This window comes from Carcharodon carcharias, chromosome 1 (assembly GCF_017639515.1).
Source record: "Carcharodon carcharias isolate sCarCar2 chromosome 1, sCarCar2.pri, whole genome shotgun sequence".
NCBI lineage: Eukaryota > Metazoa > Chordata > Chondrichthyes > Lamniformes > Lamnidae > Carcharodon > Carcharodon carcharias.
This window is the reverse complement of record NC_054467.1, coordinates 162,371,185-162,392,371: the sequence shown is the minus strand read 5'-3', so window position 1 is coordinate 162,392,371 and position 21,187 is coordinate 162,371,185. Positions and strand designations below refer to the sequence as shown.

At 42.5% G+C, this 21,187-nt stretch overlaps 1 protein-coding gene across 4 annotated transcripts in view; it reads right to left on the bottom strand.

The window, feature by feature from the left end:
- Positions 1-10,769: 10,769 nt before the first annotated feature.
- pdgfrl (platelet-derived growth factor receptor-like) overlaps positions 10,770-21,187 on the bottom strand; it is a 31,406-nt gene continuing 20,988 nt past the window's right edge. For 3 of the 4 annotated variants that reach the window (XM_041196688.1, XM_041196678.1, XM_041196695.1), the window contains 3 exons: positions 14,872-15,011; positions 12,459-12,665; positions 10,770-12,345 (listed from right to left, as the gene is read on the bottom strand). In XM_041196688.1, the coding sequence (XP_041052622.1) occupies positions 12,474-12,665; positions 14,872-15,011 (332 nt within the window). In that variant the 3' untranslated portion in view covers positions 10,770-12,345; positions 12,459-12,473. The remainder of the gene's footprint in view (positions 12,346-12,458; positions 12,666-14,871; positions 15,012-21,187) is intronic. The other variant, XM_041196684.1, reaches the window with a different exon arrangement.

Genomic DNA, 21,187 nt, shown 5'->3' with positions numbered 1-21,187 from the left:
TTAAAGCTGAAATGAGTATAGAACTAAGGAAACATTAAAAAACAAAAATTGACTTCTCCCCAACACAGATGCGGATGACATAAAACACAGCTCTTTAGCGTGCACAGTAGTTTCTTGAATCTTATTGGCTTTTTATCTCTTTACCATTCTGCATGAATTTGATGATTTTAGGCTGAGCTGCCAACGGATTGCCAATTGGAAACTGCAATGGCAATTTCCTACTTCCTACCCTCCAATGGCAGAATGGGGCTGGTTAATTTTAATGGCTGGTTGCCATCTATATCCCATGAATAAGCAATGGAAAATCAGACACCACCCACTGACAGTCGCTAACCAGTGGGACTGGCTGCCAAGCTGTCTTGCAGGGGTTCTATAAATGAGCTGGGGGTGTGGGAGGGGGTTGTGGGGGAGGTGAAGCAAGACTACTGCAGAGGAGAAATCATAAGCTTTTGTTCTGGGGCTCAGAGGCGCACATGTGTACGAACTTGGCATTGTCAATGAGGAACACATTTTTAGTCCAAATTGTTCTTGACAGAAATTCACCTGGTGATAATTAATCTCTCAATGATGCACACAATGTTTGTTTCCTTGATGAGTTGACATGAGGTCACTTGCTTCCAATTAAAATCACCTGTAAAAAAACGTGTTAGTTAGAATTCAAAAATCAAAAGAGCAAAGTTGTTGGGTGGCACTTTTGACACCTCATTAAGAGAATTGCTGGCAGAATGATCTTCAGCGAATGTTTGACTACTCTCTTTTCATAAAAGGCTATTCATGTATTCTGGTACTTTTACTGATGAATGTATAAACAGATTGCACACAGCAAGCCATAGCAAAAACTTTTAATTGCTTGTGGTTAAACATTTTGAGCAATAGGAATATTTGTGGGAAGGAGCAAGAATCATACTTTTTTTTATTCTTTCATGGGATGTGAGCATCATTGGCAAAGCCAGCATTTGTTGTCCATCCCTAATTGCCCTTGAACTGAACATTTCAGAGGGCAGTTAAGAATCAACCACATTACTGTGGGTCTGGTGTCACATGGAGGCCAGGCCAGGTCAGGTGAAGATGGCAGTTTTCCTCCCCTAAAGGACATTAAATTTGTTCCAAGGTCCAATCACAAATTTGGGGAAAAACGTTCCGATGAAGAGTCATACAGACTCGAAACGTTAACTCTGTCTTTCTCTCCACAGATGATGTCAAACCTGCTGAGCTTTTCCAGCAATTTTTGTTTTTGTTGAGGACAAATTAGATTTGGTTGATAATCTGGCATAGGGATTGTGATGCTTCCATACATTGTTTTTGCAGTCAGCCCAGCCATTGTGCACTGCCTTTAAATGACAATGGCATGCAGTCTAGTGCTAAGTACACTGCAGAGTAGCTACATGCTTCAGCAGGGGCACAAGCCTGCATTACTTAAACTGCCAGCAATTCTCTTAATGAGGTGTCAAAAGTGCCACCCAACAACTTTGCTCATTTGATTGTGGTTGGAGCACCTGCAGATAGGAACTGGTTCAACAAGAGCCTGAACAATTATTTATATAACTCTTTTAACATTAAACAACCAAAGTGCTTCATGAGTAAAAAGAAGAGTGGAAATGGCACAACAGGCCATGTCCCTAAGTTCTCTGAATGTGGCACTGTACTGGAGGCCTTGGTGCAGGCTGTGAATAGGAGGACAGGTGCCCTCTTCTCTCAAAGGTGGTGGGGGGAAGCGTGGGGAAATTCTCCAGGCATACATCGTGAAAGCAGCGGGGATGCCAACAGTTTCGCTTCAAAGTCTTGGATGCACTGGCACAGAAAGTGCTGAGGAGACTGCAGCATGAGCAGCAAATACAATATATGAAATTAGGAAAAAGTACAAGTAAATGACTTTTCCTCCTGCAAGGTGTGTTTGGAGCCTTGGACAGTGAGAAGGGAGGAGGTGAAAGAACAGCTGTTGAGTCTCCTGCACTTGGGAATGGAAGAGTGATGTGGGTGATTGAGGAGTGGGCCAAGGTGTCGCAGAGGGAACAGAATGCTGGGAGGAAAGAGGAAGGTGTGTTTGGTAGCGGCATCACACTAGAGGTGGTGGAAGTAGTGGAGGATGCTTTGTTGAATATGAAGGCTGTTGGGGTGGAAGGTGAGGCCAAGTTGGTGAGGGGTGGTGTCCTATCATGGCCTGGGAGTGGGGGGGAGGAGGAATGAAGAGAGCAGAAGTGTGTGAAATGGAATAGATATGGTCAAGGGTGAGGGCAACCATGATGGAGGGGAATCTTTTGTGGAAAAAGGAAGATCTATCTGAAGACCAAGCACAAATGGTTACATCATCTGTACAAATGCAATGAAGACTGAGAAACTAGGGAAGTGGAATAGAATCCTGACATTAAGCGGAATAGGAGGAAATATAGTCAAAGGCACTGGAGATGTCAATGGGCTCGTGGTGGATATTGGTTGTTTGCCTATTCACAGAGAAAGAGAAGTCAAGGGAGGGAAGAGTCAGGGGTTTATCGTGTGAAGGCAGGTGAAGGGTGGAAATTGGAAGCAAACTGGATGAAATTTTTTAGTTCCGGGTGAGAGCAGGAAACAGCACTAATACAGTCATCTGAAGAAGAGTCATATGGACTCAAAACATTAACTCTGTTTCTCTCTCCACAGCTGCTGATGGACCTGATGATTTTTTCCAGCATTTTCTGTTTTTATTTCAGATTTCCAGCATCAGTATTTTGCTTTTATTTTACAGTCATCAATGTACTGGAAAAGGGAGGCCTGAATAGTATTGAAACATAAGGATGTTTCACATATCCCAGATAAAATCAGGAATCACAACTACAGCACCAATGACTGGAAGCAAGTTGTCTGACCAGAACCCTTGCAGTCATAACTAAAACTTTCTTCATGTATAGCACCATTCCCTCTAGATTCCACCAACTTTAACAACTCTTCAAACCACCAATTACTTTCACAAACGTAGCCAGTGCCAGTGGAGATTAACCAGCAGTTACCCTGAAAGCAATTGATTTTGGTGCCAGAGTGGAACCCATCGTGGTGAAGGTACTGTGGAGCCAAATTGGTGACCCTTGTATTTATATAGCACATTTATAATACCATACTCAGTCACATAAGGGAAGATGACCTAAAGTTTGGTCAAATTTTTAAAGACGTTTCATTAAGGAAAAAAGTGGGGCAGAAAGGTGTAGGAGTGGAATTCTGGAGCCTCTGGGTCTCTGCAGTTGAAGGCACAGCAGCCAGTGAGGAACTGATTGAAACCTGTGTTATTTTTGCATTTCAAGGTATTCCTGGAAGAATGAGTAGATTTGGCAGATGAGAAGGGGATCCAATGGGCTTCACGTGTTCGAAAACACATCTAGATTGAAATAAAAACAAAAAAAATGCTTTTTTTTAATTTCAGATTTCCAACAGTCATTTTGGTTTTGTGTTGAGGTAGATCTGGCACTGAATGACTAAACCAGTTCTCTGCCATATCTGTGTCACTTGGATTTAAGGCAGTGAAAATGATGAGGGCCAGTGGGTAGAGAGAGTAATGGTTTTAATTAGGAGGAGGTAATCAAAGATGAAGCTAGGCAGGTTTTTAAAAAAATTTGTTCATGAGACATGGGTGTCACAGCCAAGCCAGTGTTTATTGCCCATCCCTAATTGCCCTTGTTCAGAAGGCTTTTAAGAGTCAACCATATTGCTGTAGATCTGGAGTCACATGTAGGCCAGAAAGTGTTTCAAAGGTCATTTTAATTTCAGACAAATTCCACCATCTGCCATTGTGGGATTTGAATCCATACCCACAGAGCATTAACCTGAGTCTCTAGGCTGAGTGACAATACCACTATACCATCACCTCCTGGATAGTTGGAATTTTGAAAATGCAGTATACCTGAAACAAATTATATTTTATCTCCCTCCCGTGAAGCATTGTTTCTCCAGCATTTTCACTGTTTCAGATTTCCAATATTTGCAGCTTTTAGATTTTTATTTATTCTTTAAGGAAGCTTTCTGCAATTTATTTAGTTCTCTATAAAAATCTCTGATTTCCATGTGTTCCCTATCTGCAACATAGTTAAGTGGCTGCTTTTATTTCTCTTACTGTTGCTGACGGCAGTATCGGAATGGCATTTATATGCTGGTCAATATATCTGGTTTCCCTTCTGTACTGCCTTGGCTCTGTTGTTCTATTGTGCAGCCCAATATAAATGGGGTTCCATGCTGGCACATACCCAAGCTAGATGACCAAATCTGCTTCAATAAGGAGTGTAAATAACATGCTGGGAACAGCATCAGGATAGGGCAGATGGCTGAAAGCTTGGTCAAAGAGGTCAACTTAAAGGAGCATCCAAAATGAAGAAAGAGAGGTAGAGGGAAGGATTCCAGAGCTTAGTGTTATGGTACTTGAAGGCACTTAAAGAGGAGTGCAGATATCTGAGAGCTGTGGGGTTGGAGGAGATTACAGAGATAGGGAGGGGTGAGGCCATGGAGGGATTTGAAAACAAGGATGAGAATTTCAAAATCAAGATGATGTTTAACTGGGAGCACATATAGGTTACCAAACACAGGTGGCAGGTGAATAGGATTTGATGTGAATAACACAGGCAGCAGAGTTTTGCATGACCTTAAGTTTATGGGGGGTAGAATATGAAAGGCTGGTCAGGAGTGCATTGGAATAGTCAAGTGGTAATGAAGGCAAGGATGGGAGCATCAGCAGCAGATTAGGACAAAGTTAGGTAAGGCCATGAAGATGCAAATGGTCCTAAGATAAAATATGATGCATATTTGTGGTCAAGAGTTCATCTTGAGGTCAAATATAACACCAAGGTTGCAAACAGCCTGGTTCCAACAGACAGGTGCCAGGGAGAGGGATGGCAATAGTTGTTAGGGGCTGGAGTTTGTAGTGGGGACTGAAGATAATGTAGAATCAAGAGATGGTGGTGAGATAGAGCTGGGTTTCAACAGCATGCATGAGAAAAGCCAAACTATATTTTAGCTTAGAGGCAGCATGTAGAGGAGAAAAAGAAGGGGGTTAAGGAAGATCCTTGGGAGGCACCAGAGGTAACAATGTGGTAGGAAGACCAGAAGTCATTGCAATTGATACTTTGGCTACAATTAGTTGGAAAGAATGAAACGAGGTAAGAGCAGTCCCACCCAGTGGAGAAGCGTTGGAGAACGATGATGTAGTCACCATGTCACAGCTTGAGAAGGATGAGGAGGGAAAGTTTATCCTTGTCACAGTCACAAATGGTGGTAAACAATTTAATAGTAACTGTTAATTGCTGTTCATTGATTTTGCAGTGTGCAGCTCCAATGCAAACTCCACAGATAATGAAGCAGTCCATGCCACAAGCAGTAAGTTCTGGATGACATTCAGGTTTAGACTGATAAGTAAAGTGTAACAGTTGTGCCATACAAATGCCATCATTAACAGTGAGTCTAACCAAATCACCTTTACATTTAATATCATAACTATTGCCAAATCCCCATCATCAATACCCTGGTGGTCACCAGAAACTCAACTGGACCAGCCATGCCTAAATCAGTTAAGACGTTAGGTATTGTGTGGCGAGTGGCTCACCTCCTGACTTTCCAAAGCCTTTCCAACATTTACAAGGTAGAAATCAGTACTGTGTTGGAAAACTCTAAACTTGCAAGGATGGGTGCAACTCCAACAACACTCAAGAACTTTTCACCCTCCAAGCCAAAGCTTGATCAGCATCCATCCATCAATCTAAACATCCCCTACCAATTCCCCATGGCTGCAGTTTGTGGTAGCTACAAGATGATCTATAGCACCTCCCAAGTCCATGTCCTCCGTTACCTAGAAGGACAGGACAGCACATGAATGGAGAACCATCAATCCCAAGTTCTCTTCCAAGTCATGCATTATCTCGACTTAGACATATGCCACAGTTCCTTCACCATCGCTGGGTTAAAACCCTGGGATTCGTGAACTAACAACTCTGTGAGAGTACCTTCACCACAGGAACTGCAGCAGATCAAGAAGGAGACTCACCACCATCTCAAGGGCAACTTGACAAGGGCACTAAATGCCAAACTTTTCTAGCAATACCTGTTTCACAAGAATGCATTGTAAAAAAAAAACTTCAATGATCTTTTGCAAATTGCAAGTAGTATTAGAATTTATCTATACCCTTTTGTTATTGGTTCAACATTTTTAATGATAAATCAAGATTAATTCCAAAATGTGAAGCAATTTCTTGCAAAGTCTATCGCTAGCAGTGATTTGGTCGACCATCATCTAAATAATTTATCAATTTTAAAACTGCCCATGGAGCTTATGTAATTTTTTCATCTTTTATTATTATGTAATTATGTATGCACTCTCTTGTCATTAAGTAAGCCACTCAGTAGTGTTTTGGAATCACTTGATCCACAAAATCTTAAATATCATCAGTTGTGTATATGTCTAAAATTGTCATTTGAAAACCAGTATTATTCCAATAGTCAACATTTTATGTTACAAATACCTGTATGATAAAGTGTTTCAAAGTGTGATTTATTATCTGGATGTTCAAAACACTACTGTCAGCATATTGTAATTGTTTGTGTGAATAGTAACACATTTTTTATTTGTTCATGGGATGCGGGGTTGCTGACTAGGCCAGCATTTATTGCCCACCCCTATTTGCCCTTGAGATGGTGGTGTTGAGCTCTCTTGAACTGCTGCAGTCCATGTGGTGTAGTAGCACCACTGCTGTTAGGAAAGGAATTCTAGGATTTTGACCTAGCTACAATGAAGGATTGACAATATCATTCCAAGTCAGGACAGTGAGTGGCTTGGAGATGAACTTGCAGATGGTGATATTCCCATGAACCTGTTGCCCTTATCCTTCTAGGTGGTAGAGGTTGCAGGTTTGCAAGGTGCCATCGAAGAAGCCTTGGTGAGTTACTGCAGTGCATCTTGTAGATAGTGTGCGCTGCTGCCACTGTGCATAAGTGGTTGAAGGAATGTTGAAGATGGTGGATGGGGTGCTAAGCAAGGGGTCTGTTTTGTCTTCGACGGTGTTGAGCTTCTTGAGTGTTGTTGGAGCTGCACTCACCCAGGCAAGTGGAGACTATTGCATCACACTCCTGACTTGTCCACTGTAGATGGTGGACAGGCTTTGGGGAGTCAGGACATGAGTTACTCTCTGTAGAATTCCCAGCCTCTGACTTGTTCTTGTAGACACAGTATTTATATGGCTAGTCCAGTTCAGTTTCCGGTCAGTTGGAAGCCCCCAAGATGTCGATAGTGGGGGAATTTAGTGATGGGAATGCCATTGAACATCAAGGGCGATGGTTGGATTCTCCCTTGTTGGAGAAGGGCATTGCTTGGTACTTGTGTGGCATAAATATTACTTGCCACTTATCAGCCCAAGCCTGAATATTGTCCAGGTCTTGTTGCATTTGGACATGGACTGATTCAGTATCTGAGGAGTCGCAAATGGTGATGAACATTATGCAATCATCAGCTAACATCCCACTCCTGGCATAATGGAGGGAAGGTCATTGATGAAGCAGCTGAAGATGGTTGGGCCTAGAAGATTACCCTGAGGAACTCCTGCAGTGATGTCCTGGGACTGAGATGATTTACCTCCAACAACCACAACCATCTTCCTTTGTGCAAAGTATAACTCCAACCAGCGAAGAGTTTACCCCCTGATTCCCATTGACTCCAGGTTTGCTAGGGCTCCCTGGTGCGACATTCAGTTAAATGTTGCCTTGATGTGCTGGCATAGTGGTATTGTCACTGCACTAGTAATCCAGAGACCCGGGGTAATGTTCTGGGGACCTGGGTTTGAATTTGAATTCAATAAAAATCTGTGGAAAAAAAAAAGACTTATGGTGACCATGAAACCATTGTCAATTGTCATTAAAAAAAACCATCTGGTTCACTAATATCCTTTAGGGAAGGAAATCTGTCATCGTCACCAGATCTGGCCTTGTCACAAAAGTATAATCATTCTCATAATATTATTGTGATTTATTGTAAAAACAGGTTAATAGTGGGGTTTGGGTATTTTCTGTGTGTGAGAGAGATTTAATTGAGTTGGAGACAACTGGTCTGGAGGCTTTGACACATCAAAAGGAAGCTAGGTTTGAAATGCTAAATACATAAACATGGCTGAAGTTTTAGAATGTGAGGTGAGGAGAATTTGCATTTTTAGGTAAATCAGGGTAGTTTGAATTTCAAAGAGATGCTAGGATGTTACACCTAGCCAGAAAATCTAGGCCAAGTAGTATGTTTATTTTTCCCAAAGGCTACTGATAATATGGGCAGTATGAAAAAATTTGTATTATGAGAAAAGTAAAGTTCCAAAGACATATGGGAAAAATAAGATTTACATTAAAAGGGAGAAACATATATAAAGAGAAATGAGGCTATTTGTCAATGAGGCATTGCAAGATCTATCAGAAGTGAGAGAATCCTCCAGTAGCTGTGCATCAAGCTCCTGTCTATAGAAACCAAAGCTGGGAAAAGCCCACTTTGAATTCTTCTATACAGGGTATTATGTTTGACTTGCCTGGACCTGTTTAAATCTATTTTTTTGCTGCTGCCTTAAGCAGGGTGTAGTTGGAAGCCAGATTAATTAGGGGTTTTTGGAGTTAGTATAGCAGTAATTTATAGATTTATGTATGTGTTTGAAATCTTTTCTTTTGTTAATAAATGTTTAATTTAGTTTTCTAAAAAAAATCTAAGTCTTGGTGGACTTATTACTACTGAATTCAGGGCATGCATCTCGAAATAAAATACAAATTGCAAAACCATTGTGGCCGTGTCATTAAGTTTCTCTCATGGATTTGATCCACCTGGCATACATCATCTGTCACATCATAACAGACCTGCATGTGACTTCATTTCCACAGTAATGTGGTTGACTCTTGAATGCACGTTGAAATGGCCTAGCAAGCCATTCAGTTGTATCAAAAACCGCTACAAAGTCAATAAAAATCAATGAAACCAAAAGGCCCAACCACCATTGATCTAGGCACCAGAAGCGACAGCAGCAAATCCGGGCCTGTTGACCCTGCAAAGTCCTCCTCACTAACATCTGGCGACTTGTAGCAAAATTGGGAGAGCTGTCTCAAAGACTAGTCAAGCAACAGCCTGACATAGTCATCCTCACAGAATCATACCTTACAGAACATGTCCCAGACACCATCATTACCATCGCTGGGTATGTCCTGTCCCACCGGCTGGACATACCCAGCAGAGCTGGTGGTACAGTGCTTTACAGGTGGAAGGGAGTTGCCCTGAGAGTCCTCAGAATCGACTCCGGCCCCCATGAAGTCTCATGACATCAGGTCAAACATGGGCAAGGATGCCACCTCTTGATTTCCATGTATCATTCCCCCCGCAGCTGATTAATCAGTGCTCCTTCATGTTGAACACCACTTGGAAGAAGCACTGAGGGTGGCAAGGACACAGAATGTACTCTGGGTGGGGTCTTCAGTATCCATTACCAAGAGTGGCTCAATAGCACCACCACAGACTGATCTGCCCGAGTCCTAAAGGACATAACTGCTAGATTGGGTGTGTGGCAGGTGGTGAGGGAAAAACATACTTGACCTCCTCTTCACCAACTTGCCTGCCACAGATATACCTGTCCATGACAGTATCGGTAGCAGCGACCACCGCACAGTCGTTGTGGAGATGAAGTCCCACCTTCACATTGAGGACACCCTCCTGACTCCCCATAAAATTAGCTTAGCACTGCAAATTGGCCATTGGAGCTGTTTTCAGTGGGAGGAAGGAGAATGTTGTAGCTAGCATTATGATCCTTTCGAGGCTTCAGCAACAGCTTTCTCAGAGTGGTGCTCGTATTCCAGACCAATAATGGCATTGCTATACCAATTGCCAGTCGCATTATTCACAGATGCAATAATTTCCTGGGATTATGAGGCTTTAGTTGATCATGTGCAACTGCCTAACAAATTCAGAGCCAAACACCATTCCTGACAGAAAATGTGCTCAGCGATCTTTTATGTGGTAAACTCTGTGCCATGGCACGAATTGGCCTCATGAGGGCAGGTGAGCCTATATGGTATTAAAGAATATGAAAAGGATAAATATATATGTTGCATTACATGCATATGGATTTCGTGAAATCACTCACTGATCAGCCAGGCTAACACTGAGAGATTTCAAATGGCTTCATAGTTTCACAATGCGAGCTCCTGATCACAATCTTCTGGCCTTTGCTGGAAAATTTGTATGCGTACATGTTAAAGGATCATACTGGGTAATGTTTCCCCACCATGTTTGTTGAATAATCTGCCTGACACAATCTGCCTGGGATCCTACATTAGAAATTAGTGAGTCCTCGGAGGGTTGTCGGCATCCAGAAATTTTCAGACTCCATTTCCTGCATTGAGTCAACAAGAACAATAATCTGCATTTATAAAGTGCCTTAAACTAGAAAATGTTTTATTGAATGAAATTGTGGATCAATGAATCAGGTACAGATGTGCACACACCCAATTTTGCGGAATTCCTTATCCTCTGATTGTTACAATTAATGATCACAGAATCAGGAGGACTGTGAATCTGGGCGGTGAACTCAATGCCTGAGTCTTAAATATGCATTTGCATCTAGCAAACTCTCTTTTAATTAAAATGACCAGAAAGTTTTAAGAATGCCTCAAACAAAGAAGCTGTCTTCTGTGCTTCTATAAATCATACTCTTGGCAAGGGAGACTGTGTGCCATTAGCAGGCCCTCCAAAAGTTTACCCCTTTTCCATAACAATCCCCTACAAAAGAGGAGGAAAAAAAGCAAAGCACAAATTCAACTTGGTAACTCTTTTATTAAATTTAATAACAGAATTGTATAATAAAAAGTGTATAATATAATTTTATACTGAACAATGCAATTCATTAGTATCATTTCTGGGGATTAGTTTGTTAATTTTAAAATTATTTACCAATGTAATTTTTTAAAAATCTGATTATCTTAACAGAAATAAAACAATAATGCAATACAAACTAACGTGGTATCAAGTTGCTTTGAATCCCTATCAAAATCCTTAAAATGTTTTACAATGTAATAATGAATGGTTACTACATCAAACAGAACCAAGTATGTAAACAGTAATTACAAACAGGACAACAACTAAACCTTATCATTAGCTTTTAATACTGAAACCATTCTTTGCAGAGTGGAAATTATAATTATTTGTCTGAGGCTTATTTATTTTAAAAAAAACATTTGTATAAGGAATTGAGCAAGTGAACAATAATTTCAAGTCAGATAATTGTTAGCCAGGTCTGCACAGCATAACATTCATTCATTTTTGTTATATTCTCCTCGTCTTTAAACTATTTGGTAGCATCAAAAATAATGTTCTGCTATTTGTACAAAAGCAATGGTTGGTGAAAATACAAACAGTGCTGGAGGAGTGGGCCTGCCAAGCAAATTTCTTCAGACCACCCCATTTAATACCATAAAATAATCTGTGCAAGGCAGAGCAGCAGTCCTGGCAAAAGCGATGAATTGCTTTCCATAATCATACATCATTTATACATATGTAATTTGGTTACAACTCAGATTTCATAAAAGTACAATCTTATATTTGAATTATTTAGCTCTGTAATTATCTTCTCTCCAAATGTAACCATTTTCTCTCCCAAAATATCAAATGAATCACTTTAGAACGATTTTTTTTGGGGCTGTGTACAGTTAGATTTTCTTTGCGTGTTTTTCTTGCCTTCTGAATAGGTGGTAAAGGTTAAGTAAGTGATTGAAAGGTTTATTATTAAAAACATATGCAATATAGGATTCTTGTCATTCTTTGTGAATTTTATACACCAGATGTGAAACCTTAATGCTCAGAAATGGAACACAACATTTAAGTCAGCATCAAATGCTCCAGGGTCAGGAGTAACCAACTGCAGACTTTGACTCCCTTACACACACCCTCAGACAACATTCCCTGCTTCCCATTCCATACATACCAACTACTATTGCTAAATTAGTGCTAGTTTAAGTGCAGTGTATCCAAAATTAGTTGGATGCTGCTCACATACATTTCACTTGTAACCAACAGATAGAGAACACTTCAATTCCTTCAGTCTGGGCTGGCTTTCAACCCAGGGGGAAAATATAAATATTGTGGCACTTCCAAGTTTTATTGTGTTGTTACAGGGTTTGCCCTGCTTCAAAGAATAAATATTGTTGTGTAGCTTAGGAATTCCTGTGCATAACAAGGCTTTGGTGTAGAGTCACTTATATAATGTCATGAAGGCATATAAATGACATCTCAGTAATTAGTCTGCTGATACAAAGAACTGATGATAAACTTAATCTGGGTTATCTCCATTTTCCTTTTTAAACTGGGATGCTGCACCTAGAATATTTCAAGTCCTGAAGTGAGAGAAGAAACAAACATTCAACATCAGAATTCACTTAAGAAATAGGATACCACTCTGTCTGGCACATAAGTACAGCTTTGAATATTCCACAAGGGAAAATATTACCTGATTTGGGTTCCGTTAGTAATTAAAAAATAGTTGCGTGGCCACTGTAGTTTCTCCTATTAAATTTTGAGCTGTACAGACGTAATCCCCTATGTCAATTGTTTCAACATCATCAATATATAGCATACTCTTTGACAGTCTGACAGTGTGTCCATTGTTCCGATCTATTAGTCTCCATTTTTCTGTGATAATCACTGGCCTTTCATCCTGTTAAAGTAAAACTAGTATGAGACCCTCCTTGATTTTTGTTATATTAAAGTAGCAACAGTGACAGATATAGTGGAAATAAATCAATCTAGAAAATATTGGCATAGCTTTAGCATGTATCTTTGAAAATCACTACAATGACCCTTTTCTTACTTCCTTCCATTCCCCAGTGCCAAGTAACGTTTCGCAGCTAAATGGACAAGCATATCTCTGCTACTGCTCCTCCTTCACTGGCTACCAGGAGTGTAAGATAGTGGAGCTGTGTTTGTCACAATATGAGAATGGCCCATATATGTGAGACTGTCTCTCTTTTCCTGTCGGTGCTAAATCACTGCTCATACTTTGTTTTCTCCCTTTGATAATAGCATGTTTAAGTCCTCCTGTGTGAGGACTCTCATTTTAAACCTGTACCCATCTTTGCTGTGGTTCAACAATATTGACACCAGCTTACTGCTTCACTTATAGATGTATCTTTATAATTGTGCAGTTATAAATATTTAACATGTCAGAGACCTATGGATTACAGAAAATATAATTTGTATCATGTTAAAATACATAACCATAGAATTGGTTATATTGGATAAATCACATTAGCTATGTTAAACATATAAATGTAAGCATCTTGGACTGAACTGTAAAGATCAGGCAGAGTTCAGAATCAATCTCTCCTTTGCACTGGTTTAGATGATCACAGCTGGACAATAGTATAGAAACTAGAACTCACCTTAACATTCCGGAGCTATATAGCTTTTGACACCCTATCATACTCAATATTAAAGCCAACTCCCTCTGTCAGAGGAAAACACTGTTGGATAAATGTTTAAGTTTGTATGCTCATGAAGCAAGTCCCTTATCCTCATAGTTTTCAGTTTTGTGATCTCTTTGCAGAAAGCATTACAGGACTGTTTTGGAAAGATGTAACTCTTTTTATCTAAGTTGCATACAGCTACCCTGGGACCAGGGTGGAAAATGTAATTCAGCAAGTCAGCAAAGTGAGACATGTTTTAGTTTTAGTTGAGCTAATAAAGCATATTACTAGCATAAAATGAGCATGCATAGCCTTCACTAATGATTTCTTCTCTCTCTTCCCATGTTTGATTCATATTGTGTTGCATTTTTACCTAAGAGGATAGAATACTGCACAATATTGAGAAATTGTACAGGAATCTAACAGGAATATCAGAAATTTCCTGCAGTGATGCCTGTTCATGCAACCCTAATGTATTGAAGGGTAATATTTCATGATGACAATATTCATTCTGATGAAAAGTCATCAACCTGAAATGTTAATTCTGTTCCTCTCTCCTAAATACTGCCTGACCAACTGAGCACTTTAAGCATTTTCTATTTGTATTTCAGATTTTCAGCATTCACAGTATTTTACCGTGGTAATACTTGGTGACTGCTCAGGGAAGAATTCTACAAGCAGTGGAGCAGAATTTGGAACTTTACTGTAATCTCTGCCTGCTCCACTACTTCCATGTTTCATTTAAAGTATGTTCATTCCCTTTTGTCAATGTTCTTAAAAATCTAGTATTTTTTGTGAAAAATTAATGAGACAAATCCAAATGGTACCCTACTTTTAACAATAAGTGTCAGAAATGCTGTTTTGTTATAACCTTTTGAAAGGTCAGCTCATTGAAAACTACACATTTTTAATATGGCATAGAATTCATCTGAACATGGAACAGGAATAGGCCACTAGGCCCCTCAAGCCTGCTCCACAATTCAATAAAATCATGGCTGATCTGATAGTAACCATCCGCCTACCCCTGATAACCTTTCATCCCCTTGTTTATCAAGAATTTATCTAGCTCTGCCTTAAAAATATTCAAAGACCCTGCTTCCACTGCCTTTTGAGGAAATTTCTCATCATCTCTGTATTACTCTAGCCGTGCCAGGTTCTGTTACCATAAATATTCCACAATCATTGAAGATATTAGAAAGGATGTGTTCTTTCTCTCTGAAAACACAGCTTAAGATCTGGATTTTCTCCAGATACATTGCAAATACTTCAATGTAACAGATTAATGTGTAAATAATAGACTTATCATAATATGCCGATGTGACCCTTCACTTTTTCACTAGCTCCATCACAGTTTAGAAAAATATATGGGAACCTTGACTCCCATTCTGACGGATGAAAGTCTGTTTAATAAACGGTAAATAAAATGAGTTAGATATCGAGCAAATAAAAACATATTACTTGCTGTCCTGGATATTGCCAAGTGAAGTCCACCTGTAGGTCTGGGTCTCCCAGCACTGTGCAGGTCACATTGATTTGATCGCCACCATTTACTGCATTTGATGAAGCTGCAATACTTGTGGATGGAGGGCCACTGAAAACTGCACACATATAAAACATGGTTCATTACTTAATTAGTAACAAGTCACCTGAAATGTGATTCACATTTCACAAAGTAAACTAATTAATTTACCTGGGTAAAGCTCTGATGGCAAAACAGCTGTGTAAACAAAAAAATCACTGCCTAAAATGTAAGTGAAAATGTTCTCATTTTGGACCATAAAGCAAAACTCATTTGTACAGAAAAATTATGTTCAGGTTCTTTGATATTAATCACTTTGTAGTATAGAGCTACACTTATGGCTTTTGGAAATTATATTGATTGATTTTCCCTCATTTACCTTTCCCCTGGAGATAATGACTCATATTAGGATGCAGTTTCGTATATTCTGGAGGCTCCACAGTACCATACCCAAGTAACCATTTCTCATGTGTGAGCTTTAGGCAGCAAATGTTGGTGTGCTATTCTGCTGTAGTGGGTGAAGAGAGGGACCAGTTAACTCTGATATGTGTCTGAGGTGCACATTTTGCATTGTGATGCTCTGTATAATGATCACAGAAAGGGTCCCTCATTGATTTCTTTCTAATTCCTAATCAGGGTGTACAAACTAATTATAGCAGCCCATATTGAAGGTTCAGCTCATTCATAAGGTTGGGTATCACATCACTTCACCATTAGATTACTTTTTATAAAGTCTGCCAATATATCTATATATAAAATGGCATTAAGCATATGTGAAACCGTTTGAACAATGTTCCAGGCACAATCTCACTTCCATTCGTATTTGATTTCTCTGATCACAGCATGCCATTAACACAGAACAGAACAAGCTGGTGCCTTATGATACCAGCAAATGAAATCCGATTATGCAACTATATTGCTTCTTAGAATTGAAGCGGTGTACATAAAAAAAACTTCAGATTAAGTAAACATTAGACCTGACTTGAAAAAGAAAAGATCCTGTGATGTTTCAGAATTAGTCTTGGATAAGTGGACATGTATCAAGCAAAGCAAACTTGCACCATTTCAAATTGTCTATATCTCATTGGTTCCTGATGATGATGCAGTTGTTAGGTAAAAATTGTAACCCTTATTCTGTACATTGTATTCTTTAAAAGAGATGATTCTGTACCATTATTTCAAATTACTGCCTTTGGTTATACAAATAATGTATGAATGGAAAACTAATACAAGAATTCAAGTCTTGGTGTGAGGTATGACACAGATTTATTGATAAACAGTTCAATGAAATTCTGTCTTCAATTGATATGTACTACAAAGGATCAAGTCTTACCTGAGAATCAGAGTGAACCAATTGTTGAAACATTCAAGATATACACAGCAATAAACACATTACTAAATGTGGAAAGAATAAGTTGTCCTGTTGAAAGCCAATGCCTAAAGGAATGAAGCTTGACCATTGACTTGCTACATTATTATTAATGTCGAAACAAACTAGATGATATTAAAGTTCTTTATTTGAGCACTTCCTCTAAGCTGGTCCATATATTATCATGATGATTTCAGCTAAATTCAGCATTTATTTGGGAGCAAAAACTTCTAATTCAACGGGCAGCATTTTCCCAGAATTGCATTAAGTAAAAGCCCATGGGATCCAAGGCAATTTGGCAAATTGGTTCTAGAATTGGCTGAGTGTCAGGAAGTAGAGGGCGATGGTCGAGGGGTGTTTTTGTGAATCAGATGCCTGTATCCATTGGGGTTCCACAGGGATCGGTGTTGGGTCCCTTGCAGTTTGCAGTATATATAGAAGATTTAGACTTGAATGTAGGAGGGTTGATCAGTAAATTCGCGGACGACACGAAAATTGGTGGGGAGGTAAATAGTGAGAAGGATAGCCTTAGATTACAGAGGATATAGACAGGCTGGTCAGTGGGCTGATCAGCGGCAAATAGAATTTAATCTGGATAAGTGTGAGGTGATGCACTTGGGCAAGACAAACAAGGCACAGGAAAACACGATGAAGGTAGGACCCTGGGAAGTACCAAGGATCAGAGGGACCTTGGCGTGCATGTTCACTGGTCTCTTAAGGTAGCGGGAGAGGTAGATAAGGTGGTTAAGAAGGCACATGGGATACTTGCCTTTGTTAGCTGAGGCATTGAATATAAGAGCAGGAAGATTATGCTGGAACTGTATAAAACACTGGTTAGGCCACAGCTAAAGTATTGCGTGCAATTTTGGAATCCGCATTATAGGAAGGATGTGATTGCACTAGAGAGAGTGCAGAGGAGATTTACCAGGATGTTGCCTGGGCTGGAGAGTTTTAGTTATGAGGAGAGATTGGATAGACCGGGGTTATTTTCCCTGGAGCAGAGGAGATTGAGGGGGGACATGATTGAGATGCATAAAATTATGAGGGGCATAGAGAGGGTAGACAGGAAGGAACTTTTCCCCTTGGTGGAGGGATCAATAACCAGGGGGCATAGATTTAAAGTAAGGGGCAGGAGGTTTAGAGGGGATGTGAGGAAGAATTTTTTCACCCAGAGGGTGGTGAGAATCTGGAACTCACTGTCTGAAAGGGTGGTAGAGGCAGAAACCTAAATAACGTTTAGGAAGTATTTGGGTGCGCACTTGTGATGCCATGGCATACAAGGCTATGGGCCTAGTGCTGGAAAATGGGATTAGAATAGTTAGGCACTTGTTTGATCGGCGCAGACTTGATAGGCCAAAGGGCCTTTTGCTGTGCTGTAAACCTCTATGACTCTCTAAGTGTGGTAGTGGGCGGGTAAAATGGAGTCCTACCCGCCAATGAAAATGGCGGGTTTTAATGCCGTATCTTCCCGAGCCCACCTCATTATATATTCACTCCCGCAAAACACATCATTTCCATGGCAGGTGGGCTCTCATTCGCCCGTTCGCCATCACTCCGCTGTTGCATCATGCCGGCCGTCAGCTTTAAAAGGCAGCCACAAGCAAAGTGCTCATCACCACCAGCTCACCACCGCTGCCTGGGAGACATGGCCAGCAAAGGCAAAAAGACACAGCCCCCCGCTTCAACGACGGGTCCCTCAAGCGACTGCTGGATGCTGTGGAGGCCCGCCGGGATGTGCTCTACCCCCGCTCTGGGTACAGGATGGGCAGCAATGTCACCAACACGGCTTGGGAGGGCAGTGGCAGCGGTGGTCAGCATGAACCCCCTGCAGAGGATGATAGCCACCCAGTACCACAAAAGGATGAATGACCTCCTCCATTCTGCCGGGGTAAGTCACTCTTTTCATCACTCCCAGCACACACACACTCACAAACCCATCACACATCCACAGGGCCCTCACTCACTGCCAGTGCAAGGGACATCACCATTTACTTTTTCACACACACCGTCATTATCCTCATCCCATCCATGGGACCAAGTGAGGATCCAGCAGTGCAACATCCATGAGACAACCATGCTGTGAGTGATGTGTCCTGTTTCACAGGCCACTGCCATGCACTAATTATCTCCCTTTGCTTTCGCAGGCACATCTGGGAATCAGCGAACAGAGCCCATGACCCAGGGCCTCCAAGCAAGCTCCGAAGAAACCTCTGAAGAGGAATAGAAAGGCACCCTCCCTGAAGTCCTGTCACAGCACTCAACCACACCCTCCACAGTGCAGATACACACACCTCAGTGGGACCTAGCTTTACAGTAGCCTCGGGATCACAATCTGGTGAGCACATAGCAATTTCTGATCCACAGCAGGTGGAGGCAGGGACTTCCCAGGTTCCTGGCACTCAGACGACTGCTGGAGGCCAAAACATTGCTGAGTCTGAGTCAGATGACGAGCCTCTGGACTTGGCCATGTCGCAGTTGCTGGAGCTGCAAAGGCAAGCTAGGGAACAACAGGAAGAGGCGCCCACTGCATTCCTCAGATTGCAAGGCACAATGGAGGAGTCCGTCTGTCTTCAGGCTGAGGTAATAGTGCCAGCATTGCAAGGCACCTAGGTCAACACTGGCGTGATGGCAGCTGCCATGGAGACCTTGGTCCAGGACATCACTCCTGTACTACTGCGCGGGCTTAACTCCATTGCTGATGCCATAGTTGACTTCCAACAGTGTGCACGTGAGAGGGGTGCTGGGCAGCTTGATCTCACTCCAGCTACCCCTTCCAGTCATGGAGTCAGCCAGGGGCCCTCGGGCACCCATAGGGATGAAGATCAGCAGGTGCACGCCCTGGGGTCATCCACCCAGGTGACTCTGGGAGTGACCGGCCCATCTGACTCCCCCCTTCCTGTGTCCTCCGCAGATCCAACTTCACAGGCCGAGGAGGGTGCCACTGCCACACAGCAGGACCCTGAAAGCAGGCCGGGGCCCTCCAAGTCTCGGCGTTCCAGAGGACACCTGCCAAAGTTATCAAGACAGGGCGTCAGCAGGCTGCCTCCACCTCTGCTGTGGATGTCCGGGGAGCACCAAGACATAGCGGCAGGGTTAGGAAAGTTAAGGAGAATTAGTTGCACAGCCTGGGAACGTGTGTTAATCACTTGTACGTAATGTTCACTATTGTCAATAAACTCCCAAGAATGCCTCCCTGCCTAGCCCCTGCCAGGGCTCCTTGTCCTGATGAGCAGTATTCGGGTCACTCAGGTGTGAAACCTTTCTGCACAAGATAAAAGGCAAGTGTCTCAGTCCAGTGTCTCTTCCCTGTGCTCTATGCAGCCTTCAGAACACAGTGATGGTCCAGCCTCACACTCACTGGAAACATTACTGATGCCTGCACCTCGGCGGTGCTGGTCATTGCTGCCAGAATGTAGTGGGCAGGCATCACAGAGTTCTCTCATTCTCTGTGTGCTCTCAGCACCTTTAAGGTGGGGCTGGCCCCCATCACACCAGCATTTGTGACCAGTGATGCTGTGCATTAGCTCCTGAAGGGCTGAGGTGCTGAAGTTGAACACAACATCAGATGCGTCTAGAGTTTCATGACTGCCTCTCAGAGATGGCCCTGATCATGGGGTGCAAGCGCACTGCCCTCGGCCAGACATTCTCAGAGGCTATGTGAAGATCTATGGCATGTTGTCATCATCCTCCTGCGATCGAGCAACTATTAGGGCCTCCACTGCATCTCCATAATAGGAGCATTCTCACAGAGTGTATTGGTGCTGCCATAAGCCAGACTGGAGTCAAATGTTCACAACTGCAATGTGAGGATCTACGGGGACACCTCACTGCATGTTGTCATCATCCTCCACAAATCTAGCAGCTATGACGGCCTCCCAAGCGTGCCTGCCTTGACTAGCCAGTGCGAGAGCCTCATCCCCATCGTCGTCACCACCGAGGACCCCCTCACCCTCATCCCCGTCAACGTCTTCTTCATCGGAGGAGACATGCAACTCCTCCTCAGCCAGCTCCTCTCCCTGTTGCAGCACCAGGTTGTAAAGGACACCGCAGACGATGATGATGCGTGACACCCTCTACAGGCTGTTTGCAGGGCTCCCCCAGACCGGTCCAGACACGGGAACTGCATCTTCAGCATCCTGACGGTTTGCTCCACCAAGTTGCGAGCTGCTGCATGAGCCTCATTGTAGTGTCACTCTGCTGCAGTCTGAGGCCACCACACGGGTGTCATCAGCCACGGCCTCTGTGGGTAGCACTTGTCCCCAAGGAGCCAACCCTGCAGCCTCTGTGGACCCTGGAAGACTGCAGGGATCTGCGAGTGACTCAGGATGTAGGCGTCGTCCACACTCCCTGGAAACTGTGCAAAACCTGCAGGATGGGTTTCTGGTGGTTGCATACCAGCTGCATGTTCAGTGAGTGGAAGCCCTTTCAGTTGATGAAGTCCACTGAGTGTAGCAACGGAGACCTGAGCACCATGAGTGCAGTCAATCGCACCCTGCACCTGTGGGAATCCCGAGATCAGGATGAATCCAATGGCCCTTGCATTCTGGCTGTCCTAGTCCTGGGTGAAATGCACAATGTTGTGTGTCATGGAGAAGATGGCATCCGTGGCATTTGTGGGTGGCGGATTGTGATATCCCACAGAGGTCACCTGTGGAGCCCGAAAAGGAGCCACTGGCATAGAAATTGTGCGCTGGCAGTGAATGATCTCCATGGCCCCTTGGCGCCAAGGCCTACAGTAAGTGGCAGATGGTAGACATACTCAGTTGTTGGTGACACTGGTTCTCAGTCATTTGCAGGAATGGCAGGGGGTGTCTATAGACCCTGGGTGTCGCTAGGCATCAACCAGCCATGGCTCACTGTCGCTCTTGGGCAGCGTGTACGGGACC